Source organism: Tachysurus fulvidraco, chromosome 5 (genome assembly GCF_022655615.1).
Source record: "Tachysurus fulvidraco isolate hzauxx_2018 chromosome 5, HZAU_PFXX_2.0, whole genome shotgun sequence".
NCBI classification, from domain to species: Eukaryota; Metazoa; Chordata; class Actinopteri; order Siluriformes; family Bagridae; genus Tachysurus; species Tachysurus fulvidraco.
Genome location: NC_062522.1, coordinates 18,465,315 through 18,490,386, shown reverse-complemented (window position 1 = coordinate 18,490,386; position 25,072 = coordinate 18,465,315). Strand labels below are relative to the sequence as shown.

General features: G+C 37.1%; 2 protein-coding genes across 10 annotated transcripts in view; one reads left to right on the top strand and one right to left on the bottom strand.

Annotated features, from left to right (window-relative positions):
- The first annotated feature begins 471 nt into the window (after positions 1–471).
- Positions 472–14,057, top strand: padi2 (peptidyl arginine deiminase, type II). 3 transcript variants are annotated; one of them, XM_027146698.2, is made up of 17 exons: positions 2,269–2,717; positions 3,169–3,192; positions 4,242–4,416; positions 5,508–5,577; positions 6,106–6,167; positions 6,342–6,459; positions 7,776–7,928; positions 8,345–8,535; positions 8,653–8,756; positions 9,492–9,603; positions 9,814–9,921; positions 11,107–11,258; positions 11,700–11,847; positions 12,036–12,129; positions 12,212–12,285; positions 12,465–12,596; positions 13,136–14,057. In XM_027146698.2, the coding sequence occupies exons 1-17, from the start codon at positions 2,626–2,628 to the stop codon at positions 13,367–13,369; spliced, it is 2,043 nt and encodes a 680-aa protein (XP_027002499.2). In that variant the 5' UTR covers positions 2,269–2,625; the 3' UTR covers positions 13,370–14,057. The 3 variants fall into 3 exon arrangements, with proteins under 3 accessions (XP_027002498.2, XP_027002499.2, XP_027002500.2); XM_027146697.2 differs by lacking the exons at positions 2,269–2,717; positions 3,169–3,192 and adding an exon at positions 472–682; XM_027146699.2 differs by lacking the exon at positions 3,169–3,192 and having other exon boundaries at positions 2,271–2,717.
- An 810-nt stretch (positions 14,058–14,867) lies between these two features.
- Positions 14,868–25,072, bottom strand: part of rap1gapb (RAP1 GTPase activating protein b) — a 56,314-nt gene continuing 46,109 nt past the window's right edge. For 4 of the 7 annotated variants that reach the window (XM_027146694.2, XM_027146695.2, XM_027146690.2 and 1 more), the window contains 21 exons: positions 24,346–24,393; positions 23,764–23,802; positions 23,478–23,666; positions 23,169–23,272; positions 22,207–22,285; positions 22,071–22,124; positions 21,898–21,981; positions 21,711–21,811; positions 21,365–21,494; positions 20,394–20,549; positions 20,113–20,184; positions 19,894–19,980; positions 18,719–18,862; positions 18,464–18,595; positions 17,890–17,999; positions 17,690–17,806; positions 17,011–17,152; positions 16,735–16,840; positions 16,376–16,437; positions 16,207–16,254; positions 14,868–16,017 (listed from right to left, as the gene is read on the bottom strand). In XM_027146694.2, coding sequence (XP_027002495.1) covers positions 16,246–16,254; positions 16,376–16,437; positions 16,735–16,840; positions 17,011–17,152; positions 17,690–17,806; positions 17,890–17,999; positions 18,464–18,595; positions 18,719–18,862; positions 19,894–19,980; positions 20,113–20,184; positions 20,394–20,549; positions 21,365–21,494; positions 21,711–21,811; positions 21,898–21,981; positions 22,071–22,124; positions 22,207–22,285; positions 23,169–23,272; positions 23,478–23,666; positions 23,764–23,802; positions 24,346–24,384 — 1,956 coding nt within the window. In that variant the 5' untranslated portion in view covers positions 24,385–24,393 and the 3' untranslated portion in view covers positions 14,868–16,017; positions 16,207–16,245. Of the gene's footprint in view, positions 16,018–16,206; positions 16,255–16,375; positions 16,438–16,734; positions 16,841–17,010; positions 17,153–17,689; positions 17,807–17,889; positions 18,000–18,463; positions 18,596–18,718; positions 18,863–19,893; positions 19,981–20,112; positions 20,185–20,393; positions 20,550–21,364; positions 21,495–21,710; positions 21,812–21,897; positions 21,982–22,070; positions 22,125–22,206; positions 22,286–23,168; positions 23,273–23,477; positions 23,667–23,763; positions 23,803–24,345; positions 24,394–24,775; positions 24,812–25,072 lie in introns of all 7 variants that reach the window. The other 3 variants (XM_027146696.2, XM_027146692.2, XM_027146691.2) reach the window with 3 other exon arrangements.

Here is a 25,072-nt window from a genome sequence, read left to right as displayed (position 1 = left end):
GTCTTATGCAAAGTTAGAAATCCCCTAATTCCGGGATAGGAGCCCTCATAGTGGGGTGAGTTGCATTACCAAAGCTAATGCTAAGGCTCACCCAATAAGGGCACCACACCTCTTCACTTCACCAGTTGTGCTCTCCTTAGTGAAGAACCCATTGATGCTTACAGCAGGTTATAGTCGCTGAATTACTGGATGTCCAGGTGGTGCACAAAAGCTTCTGCTTCCACAATTGCCCTTGGCTATACAGTACACAGTTATGGAAAGGAAAATATTCTGTTTTTAATCAGTATAATATTTATGTCCATTTTTAAATATTAATTCAGGTTTATGGTACAAGTAAAAAAAAATACATAAAAATAGTATAGCCTTTTGTTTGAACTCAGCACATGGGTTAAATGGTTTACTAAGCATAAAAGTAGAGGGCAGGTGAAAACACGCCCAGGCTTTATATTCACTCAAACAAACTCAGGTTACACAAAACAGCAAGATACCTGAGAGCAGAGAAGAGTACACACGTACGTGGCATTATGGAGCAGCAAAAACGCACTACAAATGTGTCACCTCTGAAGGCAAAGGTTTTTAAAGGAGACACTGACGTGTCAATGAGAACTTATCGCCTTCAAATCAACAACACATTAAGGACTATTTGTGTTGTTGGGACACAGCTGAAGATTGCCCTGGACAGGTATGTGTGTGTGTGTGTGTGTGTGTGTGTGTGTGTGTGTGTGTGTTTATATCTCAGCAGAACAGAAAATTCTTATTTTTAATTAAAATAAATTAATAAATTAGAATAAAATTCCTATTGGTTATGGTTAGGGCTAGGGTTTAGATGAATGAATTAACATTTTCATCTGCATTAATAATATTAGTGTTAGTAATAATAATCCACCTCCTCCCTGTATGCACATGTTTGATTGTTCTCCCTGTGCTTCAGGAGCTTCTTCTGGGTACTCCAGTTTCCTTCCCCAGTACAAACATGCATACCAACACACCTGTGTAGGATAAGCGGTACAGAAAACACATATATGACTAATAATGGCAGTGGAAGGTCCTCACAAAAAAACAAGATTTGCTGGTGCTATGCAACATTACTTGGTAGAAAGCAAATTAAGTATGAAGCAGACACTTTTCTAGTACAATATAAATGAGGTGAAACATAATGTAAGTCATTCAAACTAAAAGCGAAACTCTAAACCAGATGTGACGTGACATATGGCTAAGTATGGTGACCCATAGAATTTGTTCTCTGCATTTAACCCATCCAAAGTGCACACACACAGCAGTGAACACACACATTATTAATCTAGAAAAAAATTAAAGACAACTTTCGATGTTGGGTAGTAAACATGGTTGGTCAAATATTTGTCACAAGTAAACAGCACCACCTAGTGAATGTCTTAGACATAAAAGTTCATGGTCAATTGATGTGTACTGGAAAAAAGAAATATCATGTCAGGTAAGCACATTTCTTTATATTTATTTTGTACCTCTTGACTATTATGGTGAAACTTGTATTTTTTTTTTAACTTTTAACACTACTCTAAAACGTAAATATTGTCAATTTCTTCTTCTTCTTCGGACTTTTCCCGTCAGTGGTCACCACAGCGAATCTCTATCCTCGGCATCCTTTACTCCCGCACTATTTCATTTATGTCCTCAATTAACACATCCATATATCTCCTCTTTGGCCTTCCTTTTGACCTCTTACCTGACAGCTCCATCTCCAATATCCATAACCATCTCCCTCCTCTGTACACGTCCAAACCATCTCAATCTAACCTCTCTGACCTTGTCCCCAAAACAGCCAACCTCAGCTGTCCCTCTGGTGTGCTCGAGAACCCTCATACCTCCATCTTTGTCTCATGTCTCTTCCTCACTGCTACAGTCTCTAACCCATACAGCAGAGCTGCTTTCACTACTCTTTTGTACACCTTTCCTTTGATTCCCGTTGACACTCTTCTGACACACAACACTCCCGACCCTTTTCTCTACCCACTCCAACCCACCTGCACCCACCTCTGGTTAATTTACCTTCTTGAAAACATTTGAAAGCTAGACTACATCCATACTTTAATAGTTCAGAAAGTGCGTAAACTGTACCAGCCTAATCAGAAATAGCACAGTACTATTTTTCTGAAAGTGTTTCAACTTGAACATACGTTGTGTTGATGGAAAGTCCAGGAGTAAAAGGCTGTAAGCTTTGGAGAGCCCTGGTGTTAAGTATATGATGGACAGCGCCGCTGCTGGTCAAATGGGTGAATTGACGCACACGCGAGAAAGAGGCTATAACGTGATCGGTTTAGACGTCATTAATTATGCATGATCATATATCATATACTCCTAATTATTGCTCATAGGGAGCTCAGATGAAGTAACTTGTGGATCAGAGCTAACTCTAGACCGGACATCCATAAATGATTCTAGTGCGCTTTCGGGACTAATCCTCTCTCCTGCCATAAGAAGGAAATGTAGAGGTTAAATTGAGACAGTCCTGTAAAAAGGACCTGCTTTACAGAACCAATAGCAGCCGCAGTGTTAGTTGTGGAGCTGTGGATCCAGGCAGAGAAACAGCGTGCGTAAAAGTCTCCGCAGGGGATAATAAGTGTAGCGACAACAAATCATAGCACCATGAATTCAACCCGGACGCTGAGACTCGAGATTGGCAAGAGCAGAAGGACGCTGTATGTGTTGGGAAGAAAACTGACAGTGAATTTGACAAGGTAACACTGACCTTTATAATTCTGCTAGAATCTCCAGACTCAGTCAGAGCTTTTCATTCATTCTGCTGAGGTTAGGTTTCTCTGGAAACTTGACTCTGACACTGATATGTTTTGTCATAATAATTTTAATCTGGATTTCTGTCCAGAAATCTAGACAGTGTGCGGTTCAAATCTCATGTGTCTGCCTTGTGCATTGAGAAAGAATACAGCTCAAAACTTTCAGATCAGTATCAGTGCTCCTCAGCGTGGAGTTACCAAGTGCTACACAAGCAACAAGTCATTACAAGCCTCCTTTGTTCATGTTTGTTCTATCTGTTAGTCTGTTTTCTCCCTTGAATCTAACCATAAAGTGAATAAACTTCAATATCTCAATAACAAACAAATGTAAAAACAATGTAAACTATTAAAAATGTCACGTTGTACCTAATGTGTTCTTTATTTTCTTTCATAGGCAGGAGAACATTAAAGATCACGTGTGAATATGGCTTTTGTTTCTTGATTTTGCTTTGGTTGCACATTGCATTGGTTGAAGAAAGCCTCTGTCTTTCTTGCATACTGAAAGCTATTCTTTGTATTCTGACAGCAGTCACATCTTTAGTAGGCTGCTGCTTCCGCCTCTATGCCTCTTGCTCATCTTCACACAAAGGGTTTTCGATATCTGTTATGCACCGGTGTACAACAGGAGACTGTTTTGTAACACTGCTGTATTGTTAATATATACAATACGTTCACATTGCTTTGTAAGGTTTTATTTGTCAAACATTTCCTTTTCTCTTGTTAGATACTCTTTAGAACTTATTGTCTATCACAAAAGGTTCTGGTTATGATATGGGCTCAGTAGTTCACATATAAAAATATAGCTCTGCACCATGTGACTGGTATGTGCCCAGACAATTCTAACTATAAGGCAACCGTGCTCTGACTGAAATAGGAGAAGTTCCCCAGACAACATTTCCTGCTTGTGGGCATTGAGCATATTAAAACAGAATGATCAAGTCAAGCTTTTACTTGACTTGATCATTCTGTTTTAATATGCTCAATGCACACAATCAGCAAATTTTAACAAGAAACAGGTTTAACAGGAAATCTGTTTTTAAACCTTTTTAAGCATGTTCGAGCCATTTTCAGTTTGGGGTTTTGAGTGAAACAGAGGGCTGTTCCATTGTGTCTGTTTCAGTGTATATGATTCGCTCAAGTAGTAGTCCTTTGTACATTTAGTTTTTTTCTGTCACCAGACTGCTTACTTTGTCTTCCAGTTAGTTTGTCAGAGAAATCATATGACTGAAATTTCCTGAAAGGTTTAATTACACAGTCATTTTGAAACCTTTACCATTTCGTTACCTTTACTTACTCTGTCATGCAAGATGTGTAATACAGGATCCGCTGCTTCTTAATTTAAAAAGTGACGCAATGTCAGAGAAACCTGATCTAACTTACACAGTCCACTGAATATAATCTCTGTGTGTGTGTGTGTGTGTGTGTGTGTGTGTGTGTGTGTGTGTGTGTGTGTGTGTGTGTTTACAGTTGTGCCCCAGTAAAGAGCAAGTTCTACTCAGTTAAATGCACCCCCAATGTGCAGTGCCAGATTTTGTCTTCAGTCCAGGCTGGGAACTCGCTCCTATCACCACAGCCGCTCAGCAAAAATACTGTGCTGCTCGTTTCCATGGGAACTGCCAGCTTGCATCCCAATGACAGCAAGGTAAACCAGTCTTATAAACAGTCTGAATGGGTTGGAATTTCCTAAGGCAGGGATTTCCAGTGTTTCAGCTTCAAGCATCTGTACAACATGTGGCTGAGGGAAGCAACTCATTCCAAGAACAAAATAATTTTTGTCATTGTATGACTGTATTTTGTAGACTCGTACATTCCAGCATAGTATTCAGTTATTCTTGTTTGAATGTTATATCAACCAGTAAGTATTATGAGTTATTAAGTATAGACAGTGAAACTAATAGGAAAGATGTGACATTTTGACAGTGAGGAATGTACTGTAAGTCTGGATCTGCTGATAGATCTGGTAGCTGTAAGGGGTTCATCTTTCCTTATTATAAATGTAGATGTCTTCGGGTGGTGTGGTGGGGGTTGCTGTATGGTGCCACAAGAGTTCCTAGTTTAATACTGATTGTTCTACACATTTTTGTGTATTTTCACTGTCCCCAATCATCTGAAAAGCATGTCAGTAGGTGGATTAGCTTCACTAAACTGCTTGTGAATCAGTGTATGCATTGTGCCCTGATGTGGGCCGCAACCTTTACATTTACAGCATTTGGCAGATGCCCTTATCCAGAGAGACTTACATTTATCTCATGTATACAGCTGAGCAGTTGTGGATTAAGGGTCTTGCTCAAGAGCCCAGCAGTTGCAGCTTGGTGGTGAACTCATTTGAACTCATGACTTTCTGATCGGTAGCTCAATGCCATAACCACTGAGCTACCACTTATCACTTTCCTGCTATCTCACCCAGTATGATGAATGGGATGTTCCAGTTCCTCCACGATTCTGACCAGGATAAAATCCTTCATAAAGAGATACCAGAGTAATTTATGAGTTTCTAGCCAGCCTCACTGCTCAGGCTTTCAACAGAATTGTTGCTTAACCATTAAGTTTGTGATTCATGATCAAGTGTCATGACTACATATTTGTAATTTCTCAATGAGGCATTTTTTCCCCCATTTGATCAATCAAAAAGTATATTAAGCAATGCATTTTTACCAGTCTTCATGAATATTGCAAAGCAAAATGTGATGATAAATGATTCTGTTTAACATAAAGTGTATATATATATTTCAGCTGTCTGTGAGGTTCTATGGGGATAATTCAGAAAACCTTGGAAGTGCTTTGCTACATCTCACAGCTGTTGGTATGCAATGAGTTCATCTTAAATACACACCCACACATGCACACACACATACACACACAAACGAATATGCTGGCTTAAATTTACTGGGCATGTCACTAGCAACAGCTTTGAAGAACTGTGATAAATATCACTACTGCCTTGTTGTGTTAATACTGTTACTGTAATACTGTACAAACTGGTGTATTCAATATAAAACTAAACATCTATTGAAAAAATGAATCTGTGTAACCATGTTCTCCTAATGACCTGCATGTATGATGATGTCTCTGTCATAATGAAATTTCTTTAGAGAGTTTAAAATAAATCAGAATTCAAACTTATTGTCAGATATTCAGTACATGTACTGGACATTGATTTTTTTTCTTGGATTATTCCAAGTCACGGACATCAATCGGTTGCTCTGCTTTAACCAACTAATGTCCTTAGTCTGTGACTTATAGTAAACTAGTGACATAGGGAGACATATATGTAAATGTTACCTGCAAAGAGAGGACATGTTCTCATCAGCTTGCCTCTGTTTCCTTACAGAAATCTCCCTAGACGTTGATGCAGATCGAGATGGTGTTGTTGAGAGGAACAATCCTAACAAGGTGTATATCTCTTTTGTTTTTTTTCTTTTTTTTTTGCCCCATGGTACCGCTTACTAAGCAGCAACTGGCCAGGATGACTGTGCTCTTTGAATACCAATTCTCTCTCTCTCTCTCTCTCTCTCTCTCTCTCTCTCTCTCTCTCTCTCTCTCTCTCTCTCTCTCTCTCTCTCTCAGGCTTCATGGAAATGGGGACCTAAAGGACATGGTGCCATTCTGCTGGTCAACTGTGACTGTGAGTCTTCCTACTTGAAGAAAGTGGACACTGAGAACGAAGACGTCTCTAAAGTGTCAGGTAAGCAAACCTGATCGTCATAATACAGTGCACAAGATTCATGTAACAAAATATTTTAATTTTACACATACACACAACAAAATCATTTGTCATTACGCCTGCTTCAACAATTATTTAACTGCACAATTATCTGAGCCGATGAATTAATATGTGTGCAGCTAAATGTATGTTTTCATAAAATATGTTGTTTTTCCAATTCGTGTCTTGAGATGATTAAAGCATCGTATTGTATAATGAGATTAAAAGCATTATTTTCAGTCTAGGGCTTTCATTTTTGTGGGTTATTTGTAACAATGCTTTGTTAAATAAAATTGTAAAATTATCATGCAATAATTTAGACACTCATGACGAATACATTAATACAGAATATTACATTATGCATACTGCAAAAATGAAATCTGGAAGCAAGTGAAGAATACATTGAACTACAATTCAGTTGGTATTTCTGTGACAACTTCACCAACACCGCCTCCTGACTGCCTGAGGACACCCTCGTCTCCAGATAGAATGGCACAAGCTACGGGTCAAAAGGGCACTTCCGGGTTTATCCGTTCATAACCATTGTTTCTGATTACTATGCTTTTGCCATTCTGTGTACCAACCTTGCCTCCTTTTTCTTGTTTTTTTTTTTTTTTTTTTAAGTTTGTAATTTTGCTTTGACTGCCTCAGTGACTGCTCGCTCTGGTTTTCTGAACTGTTTTTGTTTTTGTTTTTGTTTTTTTAATCTCTGAACTGTGCCTGTTTCCTGTGGTAGAAAAATAATGACTGACTTTTAGAAAGTGCTGACACTGGAGAATTCTTTTATAAATATTCATTTAATGTTTTATCATAAACCTTTTCCATATCAATGAATACATATATTTTTAAATATATTTTTATATTTTAAATAAAAATATTTATTATTAATCCTAAATAACATGAAATTACTGTAGAAATAAACAGTAAAAAAAAAAAAAACAGTTTAAAAAGAACATATTAATGAAAACCCTGTATTTTCCTGCACCTACACTCCTGCTCATAATTACAATTTCTAGTCAAAGGCAACTGTTATTTGAAAAGTGACAAGTTGCCCAAAATGACAAGCAAATAAATATTTGCAATTACGTGTATGACAATTAATGATCATGCCAAACCTGTTTATTTGTTACGTTGATGTGGAGATTAAAAACTCCTCTGCAGCAAGGAACACAGTTCACAGCTGAAACAGTCCTACTGTGTAAACAGAGTGTGACATTGATGTAACATTTATATGTAATGACAGAATAGTTTTCTTTGAAATTCTGAAACACATTGGAGCTTATTCTCTCAAATTCCAGATTTAAAAGACATGTCCAAGATGATCTTGCGCACCAGTGGTCCATCTGAGCTTCCAGAAGGCTACAAACTGAGCTTGCATATCTCACAGACAGACGCTGAAAGAGTGAGAATCTTCAGGGCTCGATCAAGCAAGCAGGCAGAGTCCTCTCTGAGTGAGTTACAAAAGAAAAGCTTTCTAGTTTTAATCACATAGCATTTTAGTTATAGCATAGCATGAGCACTGATATTTTATTGTAAACTGGTCATTTTGCACGAACACGTCCTACTCTTAACACATCTGATTATAGGCAAAAATAAATGTTTATAGTAATAATGAGTTTTATTAGATCGCAGAAACAAACTGAAGTAGTAATGAATTGTTCAGATGATTCTGCCTAGTTGATCCTACACCACATGACTAATGCAAAACTTGGCATGTTCATCTCAGAACAAACAACAAATCAGACCTTTATTATAAAATCTACAAAGTAAAGTTTTTGAACATTGACCTATATCTATTAGCAAAAGTTCCATAAAAAAAACTGCACACATTAAAGTGAACTGATCTTAATTATTTGCTTTATTCCAGAAAATATGTTCCTCGGTTTGTTCCAGAAGGAATATCCTTTAGTTCTGAGCAAAAAGCAACTGGCTAACGCAGTCCCCTATCAAGGTGGCAAGACTGAGCTTGTGTTCTATGTGGAGGGCCTTCACTTTCCAGATATAGACTTTGATGGGCTACTTACGATAAACCTTAGTCTTTTAGAGCCTGTTGGTGAGGTCAGTGAAGCAACTACTTTGTCCATATTGCAATATATTTTCTGTAGCATGCTTTCTAACTGATTTTTAGCAAAGAAATAGAAAATATTTGATATGACACAATTTTTGGTTTTCTAGGGTTTCCCAGAGACCCCAATCTTCACTGACAAGGTCATGTTCCGTGTTGCTCCTTGGATTATGACACCAAATACCCTCAGACCTTTGGAAGTCTTTGTCTGCAGGTAAGCAGACTAATTTATATGTCAAGGTTATTGTTAATCATTGTTCGAACTAAACAATACTCACTATTCTGTTCATTGCTTATCATCTTTAATCTTTAACTAATGAAAGATAGCACTTGTTGAACAGTCCAAGTATATTTCCAAGTGATGGTATCACTTAGAGCTAAATGTGTGCATCAGGACTGGGATCCAAAAAGACTTGACACATGACACAAAAAACAAAGAGCTTCAGAATAAGTGGTTTTTGCTTTCATTCAGGTGGTAGCAGTCAGTCTGATGCGAAGCTCACTGGAAAAAAAAAGGCCATGTTCCTTATCGAGATAAAGCACTGGGTTTGTAATCAGCTCTGTTGAATGAATTTACGTTTGCATTATGTTTATTCATTCAACCTTTTTAACTGCTTTATCTGGATTAGCATTGCTGGGGTATAAATGACTAATTTGTTTATATTTTGTGAGATTGAACCAATAGTTCCTTAGCAAGTTCATTAGCAAATACCACTAATAAGGTACAGACCAATTGTTCAGGAGTTACTGCGAGAATGGGTGTGATTGTGAATGGTCAAGTGTTTGATATGGGTGTGATTGGTGGGTGGAATTGATCCAGAGTTGGGAATGAGTCTGATTGGTCAGGAGTCACTGCTGAAGTGTTAGTTGTGCCTTCAGGGAATCCATGGGATTGGTCAAGGTTGTTTTTTGGGAAGATGGTGATAACACCCTTTCTTTGTCCCAACAGCACACGTGATAACTATGAATTTCTCGAGGGCATAAAGCAACTGGTGAAGAAGTCTGGACTAAAACTGAAGATATGCCATGAGTACATGAACCGAGGAGATCGCTGGATGCAGGTTTGCACAAATGAACTATTTATGGCACTGATCTCAGAACTTTTTAAAATTAGTTTAAACTGCAAAAGTTTTACAAAATATTGACAGAATACAAAACCTATAATACCAAACTTTTATTTGCTATAATTGCAAATATATGCTTAAACAGATTGAGTTATTGATGAGTGATAAGTAATAAGATGAGTAATTCCTGATGCTTTCCCTCTGCAGGATGAACTTGAGTTTGGATATATTGATTCTCCACACCACAGTTTTCCTGTTGTCCTGGACTCTCCACGAGATGGAGACCTTGGGGAGTTCCCCTATGATGTCTTACTGGTATGACTTGAGCAGTTGCAACTGTCGTGGAAGTTCTGAGGTTTGAGAGATTTAAAGTAAAATAAAATCCCACTGGTAGTCACGGGCAAGAGTAAAAAAGGTTTCAGGACCCAACACTCTGCATATACTGTAGCATGAGAAGTGAAGGGCCACAATCATTGATTACATCAAGATTTTATAGACAGAACTCAAGTAAAGAAGATATGTAAACACAAAACATCATCAATCATTGGCTCAGAAGGTTTACTAGACGTTGTTTATGCCCAATTCCCGACAACTTGTCTCCAGTCCCTACTGCCCTTGTCATAATCTTAAGAAAACAACTAATGACAATGTCGGTTTCTGGTCACTACAGATACAAGGTAAAAGCACAGAAGGACAAGGCCTTTAGATTAGAAATTTTCCACCACATAACATTCAGTGCAGTTGTCCATTTAAAGGTAGGGTCTCCGATTTTTGAGAAATGCTTCAGAAAACTGAGTCAGGTTGAATACTAAACAAAAATTTAAAAAATCAATAACGTGTAGCCAATGAGCAGAAAGGGGTGGGGCTTGTCAATATGCGGCAGAGAGAGTGTTCAGTGCGCATGTGTGACATTAGCAGAAAGCGGATTTAACATTCGAGTTTCCCGAGTCAAATGCTCCTGATCTAAACACTGTTACTACACATAAAACACCTCTTTTCTATCGTAGTAATGTAGAGATTTATGCTTTGAAATTATGCTTGTGTGTCATTTTTGCTTGTTTGTTTATGTGCAATCGTATTGTTCTTCCCTTCAGCTAAGATAGACACATTTGTTTCCATTTGTTGCCTGGGTTCAGTATGTATGTGTGGGCGGAGCTATCATTACAGCGGTGGGACCCATGTGGGTTAGGGGCGTGTTTGTTTTGGTGATTTCAAATATCAACATTGGCTTTCAAAAATCGGATACCTTTAAGTCCTTTTTAGGAAGTCTATTTATGTGAGTAGTACTTCAGAAATGTGGTCTATTTCTATTGTTCATAGAATTTTGTCTTGTTAATACTAATATGCACAGGATTTGGTACCATAATGTCATTGAATGTTGCTGTATTTAGAAAATCCATTTCTAATATTTTCCTGTTTGCTGCATTCCTAACAAAATCCGATTTTACATGGCAAAAAACAACAACTTTAGATTAAAATATATTAAAACATCTGTCTCAGGGTCCGGACTTTGGCTATGTGACCCGCGAAGCTTCAAGAAAAGAGGTGAGCAGCTTGGATTCATTTGGTAATCTGGAGGTAAGCCCCCCTGTCACTGTGAATGGGAAGCACTACCCGCTGGGCCGGATCATCATCGGTGTTGCCTTCCCTACGTGAGTAATTTGCTCAAACGCCTGACATATGTTGCTGATTAGATATCAGGTATTATTTATTAAGCTGGATACTAACAAATGTATTTGTAATTTGTTTGCAGGAGCATTTAGAATAGGAATGTTAATAAAAATCCATGTTAGGGAACAATTGTGCAAATTTAGAAGACTCACCAATATGAACATCGACTTCCTGGAATTTTGTTTTCATTTAGTAAAATGTCACTTTTTCTTTTTAATGATCTGAAAGAAATACAAATCTAAGTAAATTAAGACATTGATTTTTTTTGTTATTGTAATTACAATTACAATTGTAAACCTAATTAGGAAAACCATTAAACACAGCTGTTCTAAATGATAAATGAGGCCTATTGCTTGTGCTATTATACATTTTATGTATACACAAGGAATGTTAACAGCTTTATTTCGTCTTGGTCTTAACAGCACAGAGGATGGGCGCAATATGACCAAAGTGGTGCAGGATTTCCTCTGGGCTCAGAAGGTTCAGGAACCCATTGCTCTCTACTCTGATTGGCTCTTTGTTGGTCATGTGGATGAGTTCATGTCTTTTGTTCCAGCTCCTGACAGAAAGGTAAATATCAAAGTCTGGTCTTGGTCCATATCACTTTGAGGCTTTATTTACACATCTGATTCAGGTGTCTGTTTGTTGACTTGCATTAGTCAACATTAAGTGCATATTTACCTTCTATCTTGCCTCTACTACCTCTTTTACCTCTGCTATCTTTTTTAATTGACTTACATCCTATTATTATTGTACAGGGATTCAGACTGCTACTAGCCAGCCCTAATGCAGCATATAAAGTGTTTGGGACACTGAAGCATAAAGGACATGGGAATGCTAAGATGTTTCCAGGTGAATGTTGGCAGGTGTGCTTTTACGGCAGTTATCGCTTGCAATGTTATGAGTAAACATCAGTAATCTTTTATTTTAACAGGGACAAACGAAGAGGTCAGCGTTGATGACATTTTAAGTGACAAGAACTTTCAAGTAGAAAACAGTTATGTCCAGGTCAGTAATTTGGTTCAAATCAGCAGGCCTGTGAATATACAACAGATGCTCGTAGGTGGTACAGTAACATAAATGACTATCTTTAACCATATCCATGTGTTTGTGGAAGAAATTAAATTCTGAAAACTTAAAAGCTGTTTTTGCTTCCCTAAATTCCTCTTGTTTTTTTTCCCACCCAGAGTTGTATTGACTGGAACAGAGACGTACTAAAGAAAGAGCTTGCACTAGATGATGAAGATATCATTGACTTACCAGTGCTGTTTAAAGTGCTAAATAAAGATAACAGAGCTGTGGCCTTTTACCCTGACATGGTATAGTTATTTGAAAGTTTGTAAGCCCTTTTAGAAATGTCTATATTTCTGCATAAATATGACCGAAAACATAATCAGATGTGAACCCAATCAAAAAATTATACTTCTTCATTTAATTATTGAGAAATATGATACAGTATTACATATCTATGACTGGCAAAAGTCCCTTTCAGTATTTGTTCTGACACCTTGTGCAGTTTCCGGTAACTGTTGATCATATTATGACATTTAACTGAACGAAAAATGACCAAGTATAATATTTGTCTGATTCGATTGGCTTCACTTTATTAGATTTTCACACAAAAATTTGGGTTTAAATTTTAAATATGGGTCATATTTATGCAGAAATATAGAAATATAAAGAATAGTGACACTGTTAGGTTTTCTACCTAATTAACATTTAACAGTGCAGTGATATACTATTTTAATGGATTAGGTCTCAACACATTTTAAACAAAGGACTTTGATGGCTGATTAATAAACAATTTCATGTTTTATCCTTCGTGTGATGATGTAAACATTACCTCTTGTTCTTGTAGGTGAACATGATAGTGCTTGGCAACAACCTTGGTATTCCCAAGCCGTTTGGACCGCAGGTGGATGGTAAATGTGCCCTGGAGACGAAGGTGCGCTCCCTGCTTGAGCCACTTGGCCTGAACTGCAACTTCATTGATGACTTTACAACCTACCACAAGCTTTTGGGGGAAGTACACTGCGGCTCCAACGTGCGCAGAGAACCTTTCTCCTTTAAATGGTGGAACATTGAGCTGTGAGGGGAAAAAAGTAGGGTAGGGTTTGCTAACCTCTGATTACAATACCAAGAACTGTTTTTACCTCACTTACTGATAACTAATATTTTCAAAACAAGATGACATCATTCCTCTTAAGTATAGGTTTGCTATTAATATTATTTATTGATGGCAAAAAGCACTGTACAGATTCCATATCAAGTGTTGGCTGTTATGAGATGATGATAGCACGTGTTTAAAGCATATGTATTACTATCTGAATTAAGAAACATATTTTTTTTAGGGAAAAAATGATGAAAGCTTGATATTCAAAAATATGAATGATTACATGAATAATAATTAACTGTGTAAAAGAAAATTTATTTGGCATTTAGTAAATTGTGAAAAACAGTTCTTGGGCAGTCAGACGTTTTGACACTACTGAATAACTTTTACCTGCAAAAAAAATTATGCAGTTTCCAGAACAAACAGAGTTTTACATGCTGATCTAAGCTTATCGCAAAATATCAACCACTGTGTGCCTGAGAATCAGTTTTCTTTAATACTCCTGTGTTGTTGTTTTGTACCATTTACTATATTACAACAACTGGTGTCTTATTATTGAGACCTTCTGATAGAAAATAATTTTGTGTTGTTTTACTTAATAAAAAATACAGTGTAACCCAGCATGTAGTTACACTGTACAAAATAATCAATAAAACTGTTCTAAACATTCACTGTCACCTTCATGAAACAGGATTAATTTTGAAAAAAACATGAGTTGTATTTTATATACAGTGATATCACACTAAGCCTTTGCGGTTAAAGGAAAATCATACATTAATTTTTATTAAGTAATATCAGTCTTTTATAAATGAGTTTGTGCTATATGGTAACTAGCATAAAAAGTGTTCAGGACAATGCAGCATAAAGAACATGGGAAAGCAGGTGAATGTTGGCTGGTGTTCTTTTACAGCAATTATGTCTTGCAACGTTTTTGGTAAACATGAGTAATCTTTTATTTTAACAGTAATTTTTGATAATGTGCAAGCACACAGCAATTTGACAACAGTTTAATAAGCAGTTTGACAACGGCAGTGTACTAACAAGGCTTTAGCACACACTTCACTTTAAAAGATTCACCAAATGTAGAGAAAATTTAGATTATTCTCACATCACTGACAAACGATTTTACTTCAAAACAAATCTGGAACAGAAAAATACACAAAGCTTGAATTTCACCTGGTAGTAGTAATAATGAAGCAGTCACATTTAATCAAAATGACAGATGCCATTTCAAAATTTTACAGTTAACCAAATTACAGCAGTAATAAAGTAAATGTGGCTCAAACCATAGTTTTCTAGACGTGATAGCTGAAAATGTATTTTCTTAAATAAACACTTGAACCTAATCTCTATTTACTGAATATAAAGCAGGTGTGGAATAACCACATCATTTTGTCACATTCCCCTGTATGAGAAAAATATCATAAATAGATAAGATAGAGATTAGGTTGAAACCTGCTTGAGGATTTAGTCACCATGATTGTTTAATCATTTTATTGTCATTTACTGAAAATCATATAATTACTCAATTGCGTTATTATATACAGTACATTTAAATGTTACTGGTGCTTTCTGCAGGATTCAGTAGGATTTCACACAGAGCACATAAAGCTATAGAAGGCAACTTGAAAACGTCTCACAGTAGACAGCACAGTGAATAGTGAACCTCAAGTGCTCTGCAGTTACAAAGGGTCAGGTGTGTGTAACTACACACTATATCCATCACAATCTAAAAGTCTGAACTTGTTCCCAATGCAAATAACAATAAGTTGTGAAAATGTGCATAAAAACTCATAAATACTTTTTAAAAATGAAATAAATAGTATAACATTATACATAGCATTACTTGTTAGAAACAATTACTCACCTGCCAAGATAGTAAATGATTTGTATATTCCAGCACAAGTCATTTCAATTAACAACAGATACCATTTATATATATATATATATATATATATATATATATATATATATATATATATATATATATAAATATATATATATCACAAAACTGATGAAAATAATACAAAATGTACTTTTGATAAAAAAAAAAAAGAACAGCTTATGTACAATTCTGGTGCACTGCTGTAAGTGTTCATACATGTGTGTTTTGTTGCACAAAAGTATGTTCAGTTCTGCTGTACTTGAATTTGAAACTTTGAATAATTCTTTAAGGATGTCATTTTCCTTAGGCTGCTGTGTCCCTGTGACTGACAGACTGCCTGCTGTTACGATTCTGAATAAATAAATACACACCAACAAGAAGTAGACAAAATTAGAGCCACCAGTAATCTGTGTTGTGCTTAATGACACATAAAACACAAAACGAGTCACAGACAGATAGAAACAGAAAAATAATGTCATGGTATTGCAGGCAGACAAATAACCATAAGAATGCACTCCTAAGGCTGTTACTATCGGCACCTGTTTAACAGACAGCAAACTTAACCTTCTTAGGCCCAAAGGCATTCTGAAAAGCATGTTCAGTCGCATGGTGCAAACAAAATGGTGCAAGCCCTCAAAACAAGAAATTCGTGGCAACAGGCCCTGTGACTGACAGCTCTCCTTCTGCAGCGGGTCTCTACAGGAGCCGGCGTTAGTTTCTTTAGGAGCTGCCTATGGGAGTACTGTAAATGAAACAGAGCACTATAGCTGTTTATATATCTCAAGGCTTATATCTTTTTTATAGCTGTAAAATCACAGTAGACAGTTTGGTTCTATAAGGGTAAGATTAAGGAATAAAAAGAAATCTAAAACATAACTGTCAAGATTGTGAAATGCTTTCCTTCATCTGTAAGTGATAAAATTAGTCAAACCTGCCGATGGACATTCATGAAGAAATCTGGGGGGAAAGTCTAGCAGTTCTGCACAACACAACACACACACACACACACACACGAGCAAATTAACATCCACTATTACAACCTGTGGTTCATGCAACAAGCAGAAACAAGGATCCATTAATACAAAAGATAAATATCTCACTGAAGCAGAGTGTTGTCGTTGTGTTCTGGGCCGAATGGGGTCAGACAGCTGACGAGAGACAGCTGTGAAGTCAAACACAAAGGCATTTTAAACAAAAAGCTGGAGGATCTGCAGGGTGTTATTTTATAATACACACTATTTTCTAATCATTGTTGTGAATAATTGTACTATATGAACTATCACCATCTGCTGACATCCTAATCATTAATGTCAAATTTACAAACCCATAACAAACATTTTTTTCATGACTAAATTGGGAGCAACTAGAGCTTAACTCCCACCTACTGTAACAGCTTATTCATCAAAAACATTCACAGCTTTTCAAAGATACATAACATATTGTATTATAAACTACTGACCTGGTGGGCTGCGTTGGCTAGTGCTGCTTAGACTTTCATCAAACCAACTACTGGTGTATGTGAATGAGTCCCGCTTGTGAGGGGTACCAGCAGAAGACAGACTTTCCTGAAGCACATAAATAGGAAATCATCAAGGTTTCACTTAGCTTGTTATTTACTTTCAAATCACTGACAACTGTTACTTTAAGAAATGAAGAAATCTCATGAGAATAATATGTGTAATTTATCATGTTGGCTGCATCGTGCTGGCATGTGGTAGATAAATTAAGGAGTTACCAGTCCTGTGTCATAATCATCCGTAGCCTCATGCTCGTGGTCGTTCTCCTCCACCACACTTGTGAAGCTGCTGGCATTGGACGAGGACCTAGACAGACTGTGAGTCTCCGGAATTGAGGGGGCTCTACAGATTAGGGCCGCACTAAGAAGAAAAAACACCCACATTCTAAATGGTCACTAAATCCAGTGTTACATTTGATTTCATCTACAGGTATTTGTAAGTATTGTTGGCACAATGAATCTCAGAAATGCATAGCACACATTGTCAATATGCAATTCAAGCAATAGTGGTTGCAGAATATTATGCTGTTCTACAAAGTGACAGCGCCTACAAAAGTAGAGGAAGTTTCAAAGTAACTGCTTGTACACAAAATAACCACATTGCATGACAGTTCATTGCCACATCAGAGACAATGATGCTTGCAAGGAAAACGTGTGAAATTACAAACATTAAATGGGACTACATGAATATTTTGACTTTTACTGCTCCCTAGTGGACAGAGCTTGTAAACGGCCACAATCATAAATTCACACAAACAATAAAACACACAACGCATATACACACGTCATCCATACATGAACATGCTTCCATTTGTGATTCCAATGCAATTTCTAGCATTCTACATTTTCATTCACATATTTTAATAAACAATTGTGCCTTATGTATATGGATACTCACCTAGTCCTGGTAGTAGGCATATCAGGTGAACTGTGATTGGAAAAGTCAGTATTTGGCTCGTGCAAGGCATGGCCACCATCAGGTACCTTTTGCGCACTGGGAGACACCTCCCTACTGCTGCAATATAAACGATGAACATTTCTGCACTGTCAGCATACACAAGATAACAATCTGAGCTTCGTTTTGTCTTCTGTTTTTACCTTCTCTCTTGGACTTCCTGAATGTTCTCAATGCCGATTGCACTGCTCCTCCTGGAACTAAACGGACCCGATTTCTTTCGTGTCGGGCTCTTACCGGGGATGATCAGAGACTATTGAGGAGAAATCAGGAACTTGTCAGATATGGCTCTGATTTAGGGATGCCAACTAAATATCACACATGCAGTAACTGACTACTGGAATACTTCTTTTATTTACTTTTTTATTTTGATTTGTGTAACCACAAATAGAGTGCAAATATAACAATATTGCAGCTGATATTCTTATTCAAAGTTCTGTAAGCTGGAAATTCAAATACAGCTTTTATCAGCTTGCCAAAAGTGGCTACTTTTGTTGCCATGGTGTTTAGTACAGTCTACTGATGTGTAAAGACCCATCTGCTACACTGTCCAGCATCCTGCTTCACTTCAGAGTCATAGTCAAATAGCCCAAAGTGTAGGTCATGGAGGGCAGAACGACTGTCAATAATTCTAGCAGGGCAACAACACAATCTCTGAAATCTTTTCCAAAACAGTCTGCTCCACTCCAACTGCATGTCAGTACAAGGTATACTCACAATGCCGGGGGTTTTGGGGATATCTGGGGAATTATGGGTAAAGCTGCCGCTGTGGCTGGTACAGACAGTGTGGGGCTTCTTGTTGCTTAGGCCCATAGCGTCCATAGACTGACTCCGACTGCGAATTACTCTCTGCTCACAGAAACAAGTATGGGAATTTGAACAAGAACAAAAACTACTGCATCATTTCCTCTTCTGATGCTGTAAGTCAAGTTTCTTTAAAAATGAATCACACTTATATACAACAAAAGATACCTTAAAAGACTCAAAGAAACCTCCACCTCCACCTCCTCCTCCATTCTCCAGTTTTTCATCATCTCCTCCCAATCCCATCATGCACTGGCTGTTCACATGCAGCTCCTCGTACAATGTTTCCAGCAGTGCAGAGCGTGTTCTCTCCTGTACATAAATACACAGTGCAGTAGGCTCTTCACACAAACAAATCCTCATCCTATTTCTTACATACTTGTACACTTACCAAACACATTATAAAGAACACTATACTAATACTGGGTAGTGCTTCACTTAACTCTCAAAACAAGTCAATTATTCATGCCACGGATCCCTTAAGATGAACTATTCATTTGAGAATCTGGTCCATGTTGACATGATTGCATCACATAAATCCTGCATATTTTTTCAGGTGGACTTTCATGCTATAAATGTCCATACTATCACATCCCCCAAGGTGTTCTACTGGATTCAGATCTGGTAATTAAGAAGGCAACGGTCAGACTCTGAATTCATTGTCAAGTTCATGAAATAAGTTTGAAACCACTTTTGTATTATCATGCTGGAAGTAGCCATTAACTGATGGGAAACAGTGTCCATGGAGGTATGCACATGGTAAACAACAATACCCAAATAAGCTGAGACATTCAAGTGATTATGTAGAACACATTCCTCACACCATTACACCACCTCCACCAGCCTGGACTGTTGAGGTTTAGTCCATGGATTCATGTTGTTGATGCTACATTCTGACCCTACCATCTATGAGCCTCAGCAGAAATCAAGATTCATCAGAACAGGCTAAATTTTTCCTTCAACAGTACAGTTATGGTGAGCCTCAGCTTTCTGTTCTTGGCTGACAGTAGTGGAACCCGACATAGTCTTCTTGTAGCCCATCCACCTCAAGATTTGACATGTTGTGAAAAAAAGTTCTGTCCTTCCAAAATCACTGCTCAGTGGATGTTTTTCTTTATTGCACTATTCTGTGTAAAATCTAGAGACTGTTGTATGTACATTTGATTTTATACGATACACTGCTACTACACGCTTGGCCGATTAGATAATTGCATAAATGTGTAGGAGCACACGTGTTCTTAAAAACGTTTTCGGTTACTGTAGAGATTTTAGACTTAAATCAAATACAGCAAATACTATGAACTTTAAAGTTTAAAGAAAAGGATCATCTTTCTCTTGCTCACCTCCAGCTTAGCAAACTTCTCAGCCTTATAGCAGGAATACTCAGCATTGATGAGTTTTGTCAGGAGGAACTCGTGGAACTCTGGACTCTAGTCGGTGAACAGAATGTAGTGTCATATCATGCAAATCAGCTTTTGTTATTTGCAAGAATGATCTTACTCAAATAATAAATAATACCATAAGGGATTTATGGTTTTTAAATGGATCCATGGGACTCTCACTTTTCTGAAATTGGCTGGGTCTGGGAGAGCAGGACCAAAGAAGGGCACATCATTTCTTGAAGTAACTGATACCTATATTGAAAGGCAAAAAAAAAAGCATTAAGCAAAATACACAGAAAGTTTAAAGATATTTTTTAACAATTATATTATAAAGTACATTAATAAAAATATATAAATTATATCCTGAACAGCTTTATATAAAGAAAAAAATATGAATATTTTACTGAATACAGAATATTCTGTATTGTGCACATACAGTAGCAACCAGACAGATTTGTCACCTTGTAAAGGACATTGTCTGTGCAGGCATTCTCCACTTGCACCACCACATAAGCATGCAGGAAATTGGATGCAATCATATCTGGTACAAACGGTGTGTTTTCCTCTTGAAACACGATAGCCACAATGTCATTTCCTATATGCCTCTTCCTCTGCAGCTGGAAGCAAAACACATCGAATCTTTTTATTTTTCATTATCATGTTGTGAAACTAAAAAACTAAAAAAATGGTGGATCACACTATGAACAACAAAATGGCATATTTCTTTCTCTGAATACTAATATGCTGATGGCTAAAGCTGGTTGACTGCATACATTAAAAGAGACTAAATACAAACAAACAAAAAACAAATCAACAGAGCTCCTGAGTGTATGTGGGAATAATACACTAATGCTATACAGCTGAAACTTTAGAAGAACATAGTTGCTGAAAGAACATTTATCTACCTAGCATATAGTTCACAGCTAGCTGATTGACATAGAATAGGTATTTAGTCAGCACTCTATCCTGCACTTTACAAACCGTCAATCCATGTACAACCATGAAAAATGTCTGAGCAGATGATGGACATTTAATCTACTGTATGTTCATTTAAAGATCTGCTTGGAAATTGTGCTTGCTGAGTGGCAACAGTAGCTCAATATTACCTGTGTCATAACATTAGGTGATGTTTACTCTCTGATTAATCAGACAGAAGGTACTGAAACAGATGGATTGCAATGGCCTGTTGTTCAACACTGTCGTGTGGTGCCCTAATTAACCAAGCATATGTTGATATGCAGTTACAGAACAACGCCCAGTGCTCATCGCAAACAGCTCCTTAGACAGGTTAAAATAATACTAGGAAGCCACATGAAATAGTTTTAATCTTAGTAAATATGTTCTGTCTTTATGTCTAGTTCAATGTATGACCTTAAGTGAACACCTTAAGTTCAATGTTGACTTTAAGTGAACACATATTGATATTCCTTACCTGCTGTGAGTCTCCTTCAGTGTAGGGTAGTTTGGTGGACACATGGAACATAATCTCCTTGTTGTGGAACCTGTGGTACACCGACTCTGTTCCCGTCTGCCCATGTGTAACATCCAGACCCCCACGAAACCTTTCATATGAGCATTTTCAGAATGGGCCAATTTAGTATAAAAGCTCAGTCAATATGTCTGCTGGGAAAGTATCTCATATTCAATGTTGGTTTCTGCATTCACTTGTATGATGATTATATGAACGAAAACAACATTTCATTATAAATTGCTATTACCGAATTGTATGATAGATTTATTACTAGCTACCACAGCACCTTATCTCAAAAGACAGTTACCCTTTAAAATCTTGTAGCTCAATCTTCTCCCCCAAAAACTCCAGGAACTCAATAAAGGCTGGACTCTCCTCACTGTTCCCAAAAAGCTCCTCTTCTGATGTCTATAGGAGACACAATGCTACTCATTAAACAAAGATACACAGTATATTTTCATAAACCCAGGAAAGAAATAGCTTGTATTTATTACCTGCCCAAACTTCTGATAGATGACTCCAAACTTGAAGTTGTTGCGTATGATATGTTCGTCAAAAGTTACGATGAGTCTGGAAGCCTGTGGGAAAACACACTATACTGTAGCTGAAGGACAGAATGTACCTGATACACAAGCAGTGATGTGACAGTAAAGATGTGGACACTGACCTTTGGATAGAGGACTGGATAAAATCTGTCCACATTTACTTCTTCACACACAAGCTGATGGAAACAAATACTGTCAATGCAAATAATCGTGCAAAATTTCTTAGATTTCACATGATGATCATTGTGCTTCTCCTACCTTTGCCATTTGTACCACATTGGGGAACTCATTCAGGCATGAAATGGGTATCACATCATGGTAGGTTTTGCACTTTGTCCTAGAGGAGATTAAATAAGTCTGTTTAATTTGCTAGTGACTGACATTGCTTCCAAATACAAACATGCCTGGTAGTATACTCCAACCCCAACACTGACTGACAGGTTTCTGTGCAAGTCAATGGAAATGCAAATGCAAAGGGAACTGCAATTCAGGATGTTTGACATTTGAAATTTGGCAGGCACCATATGTGACACACAATGAAATAGCAAACAGGAATTGCTATTGCTATTTCAATATTATAGAGTCAAGAGCTGGAAAACGCAAGCGCAAATGTTCTTTGCTTTTTCATGTGAAATTTGTAAGACATTAGTAGGCTATATGTTCATATAAACAAAAATGCAAACGGTAACATACAATGTGCATTTTCATTTGAATTATGCCACAATTTATGCATCCACAAATAGATAACACAAGTGCAAATACAATTTGCAATTCGTTTTGAAAATTGTCTGGAAAATACTTCCATACTTTAAGGCTGTTTGTGTCAGATATCACAAGCATATTCTTGAGGTATTTGCATGTGAGTTAACATGACACATTCATATAGAACCACACATTCTTATCACTGGCCATGCCAAAAACACTTCTATGAGTCAATCATTAAAAAACGAATGATAACAGTAAAACAAGCACATAGAACAGAGGAATTAGATAAACTCTATCCTACTAATATAAAAGTGCAAAAGAAAAGAGAGGGACCTGAAAAAAAGAAAGAGGTGCATGAGTCACAGAGGAGTTGAGTGACAAACAACTTCATGTACAGTAGCACAGACAAAGTGAGAACAAAAGAATAATGAGTGAATACAGTTGTTCTGGCAAGAGATGAGACTGTGTGTTTGAGTGTGTGAGAGAGAGAAAGAAAGAGAGAGTGAGGGCATTACCTAAGCAGTAATCGGAGGTGCTCTTGGTCCCCAATCACGTCATACTTCACTGAGAAGACAAGGTGGCCCAGCGCTGTGTCCACAGAGTAATAATTAAAGTGCTCCTGTATGGAGTTGCAGTTGCACATGTTCACTCACACATACAGTGTATTAAAGTCTATATTATATTAATATTATTTTACCGCTGAAATCTTTTAACAAAACGTTTTCTAACAAATTTTATATGCATAAATAAGCTTTAAAAAAATGTATTTTCTGACTAAGTGCAATTATCAAAACTACAGTACCATTATTATTTCCTGTTCTCACCTTGCCCAAGAAATGTTTCCTATATATTTTGGCTATGGTATTACTCTCCAGTTTAATCTGGGATGTTGGACATGAGGGTGTCTCCTCCTCTGCTGTGATGGTACAAATCTCATGATTGGTTCCCTCAATCCAGTAACCACCAAACTGAGGCAACAGAATCAGTGGAAATGGGGCTTTACGTCCCAGCACCTGTCAATTAGAAGGTTATAAATGTGTATTGATTAACTCTATGGGAAAAATATTATACTGTGTTAGTATCATATTATATTTTTTACATTTTATTTACCTCATGAACACTTGGATACGGAATATAATCTTCTTCTGTCTGTTAAATAAACACAAAAGCAATTACATAAATTTACCAAAATAAGAAAAATAATAGATATAAATCTACAATGCAATACAAGGCCAAAAGAATGTCAACTGATTAAAAAAACAAGGGCATCATTACTGAGTTCTTCCACATTGCTGCTAGAACAGCCTACACTCTTCTGGTAAGGCTTTCTACAAGATTTTGGTGTACAACTATGAAGAAACAGTTTTGGGAACATTTGTCCAGTGTATGCAATGTAAATGGAAAAATTCACATGTTTTGCAATGTTTAAAATAAGCTGAGTGCACAAACACTCATTTGCTCCCAAATATGTGAAAAACTAGCTTCAAGTGTGGCCTACACAGAGCATGGACTTTACTGAACATCTTTAAGATGAATTGATACTGTATGCTGACTGCTCCACAGACCTTCTCACACTATATCACTGCCTGACCTTACTAATGCTCTTGTGGATGAATGGACAAATCCCCAGCCACATTGACATTGACTGTATTTATTATGTATATATATAATCTGTTTAAAAACCACACTTACTTTAAGAGGAGGTGGAAGTGTGCCTCTCTGCTCATCCATTCTGCTGTTCTATAGAGCAGAAAATAGGCTGCAATTATATCGTTTCAGCACCATTATTACACTCACTCAAACAATTGAGCTTGCAGTGTATCCACAAAGCACATAGAAAACATATAATGTACTTTTCATCTCATCTTCACAGAATGCATATAATACAGGCAAAAGCATTATTTAAGCTATACACTGTAGTGTACAGAAGAGTGCACAATGAGCAGACTGAAAAGTAATATATAATGAGATTGAGAAAGTACAAGAGAAAGGACTTAGAAAGTCTGCAAAAAGAAGAGTGTCACTATCAAGGCCATAGCAACAAACAAGAGTGGAGTGTAAGAAGACACAAAACAGGATCTTCACTCTTTTTCTCCAGGGACTAGAGGCAATCTCTGTTTACCTGCATCTGCTCAATCATTGCAAATAAATCTGAATTCTAGGGACAAATCAAGAGAGAGAGAGAGAGAGAGAGAGAGAGAGAGAGAGAGAGAGAGAGAGAGAGAGAGAGAGAGAGAGAGAGAGAGAGAGAGAGAGAGAGAGAGAGAGAGAGAGAGAGAGAGAGAGAGAGATATGATAAGATAAAAATTTTAATTAACAAATCTAAACTGTTCTGTTCTGAAAAAAATCCTTGTGTGAGCTATCCCTCCTTATATATGGTGAACAGTATTAGATAGCAGCACAGACATTTTTATAATAA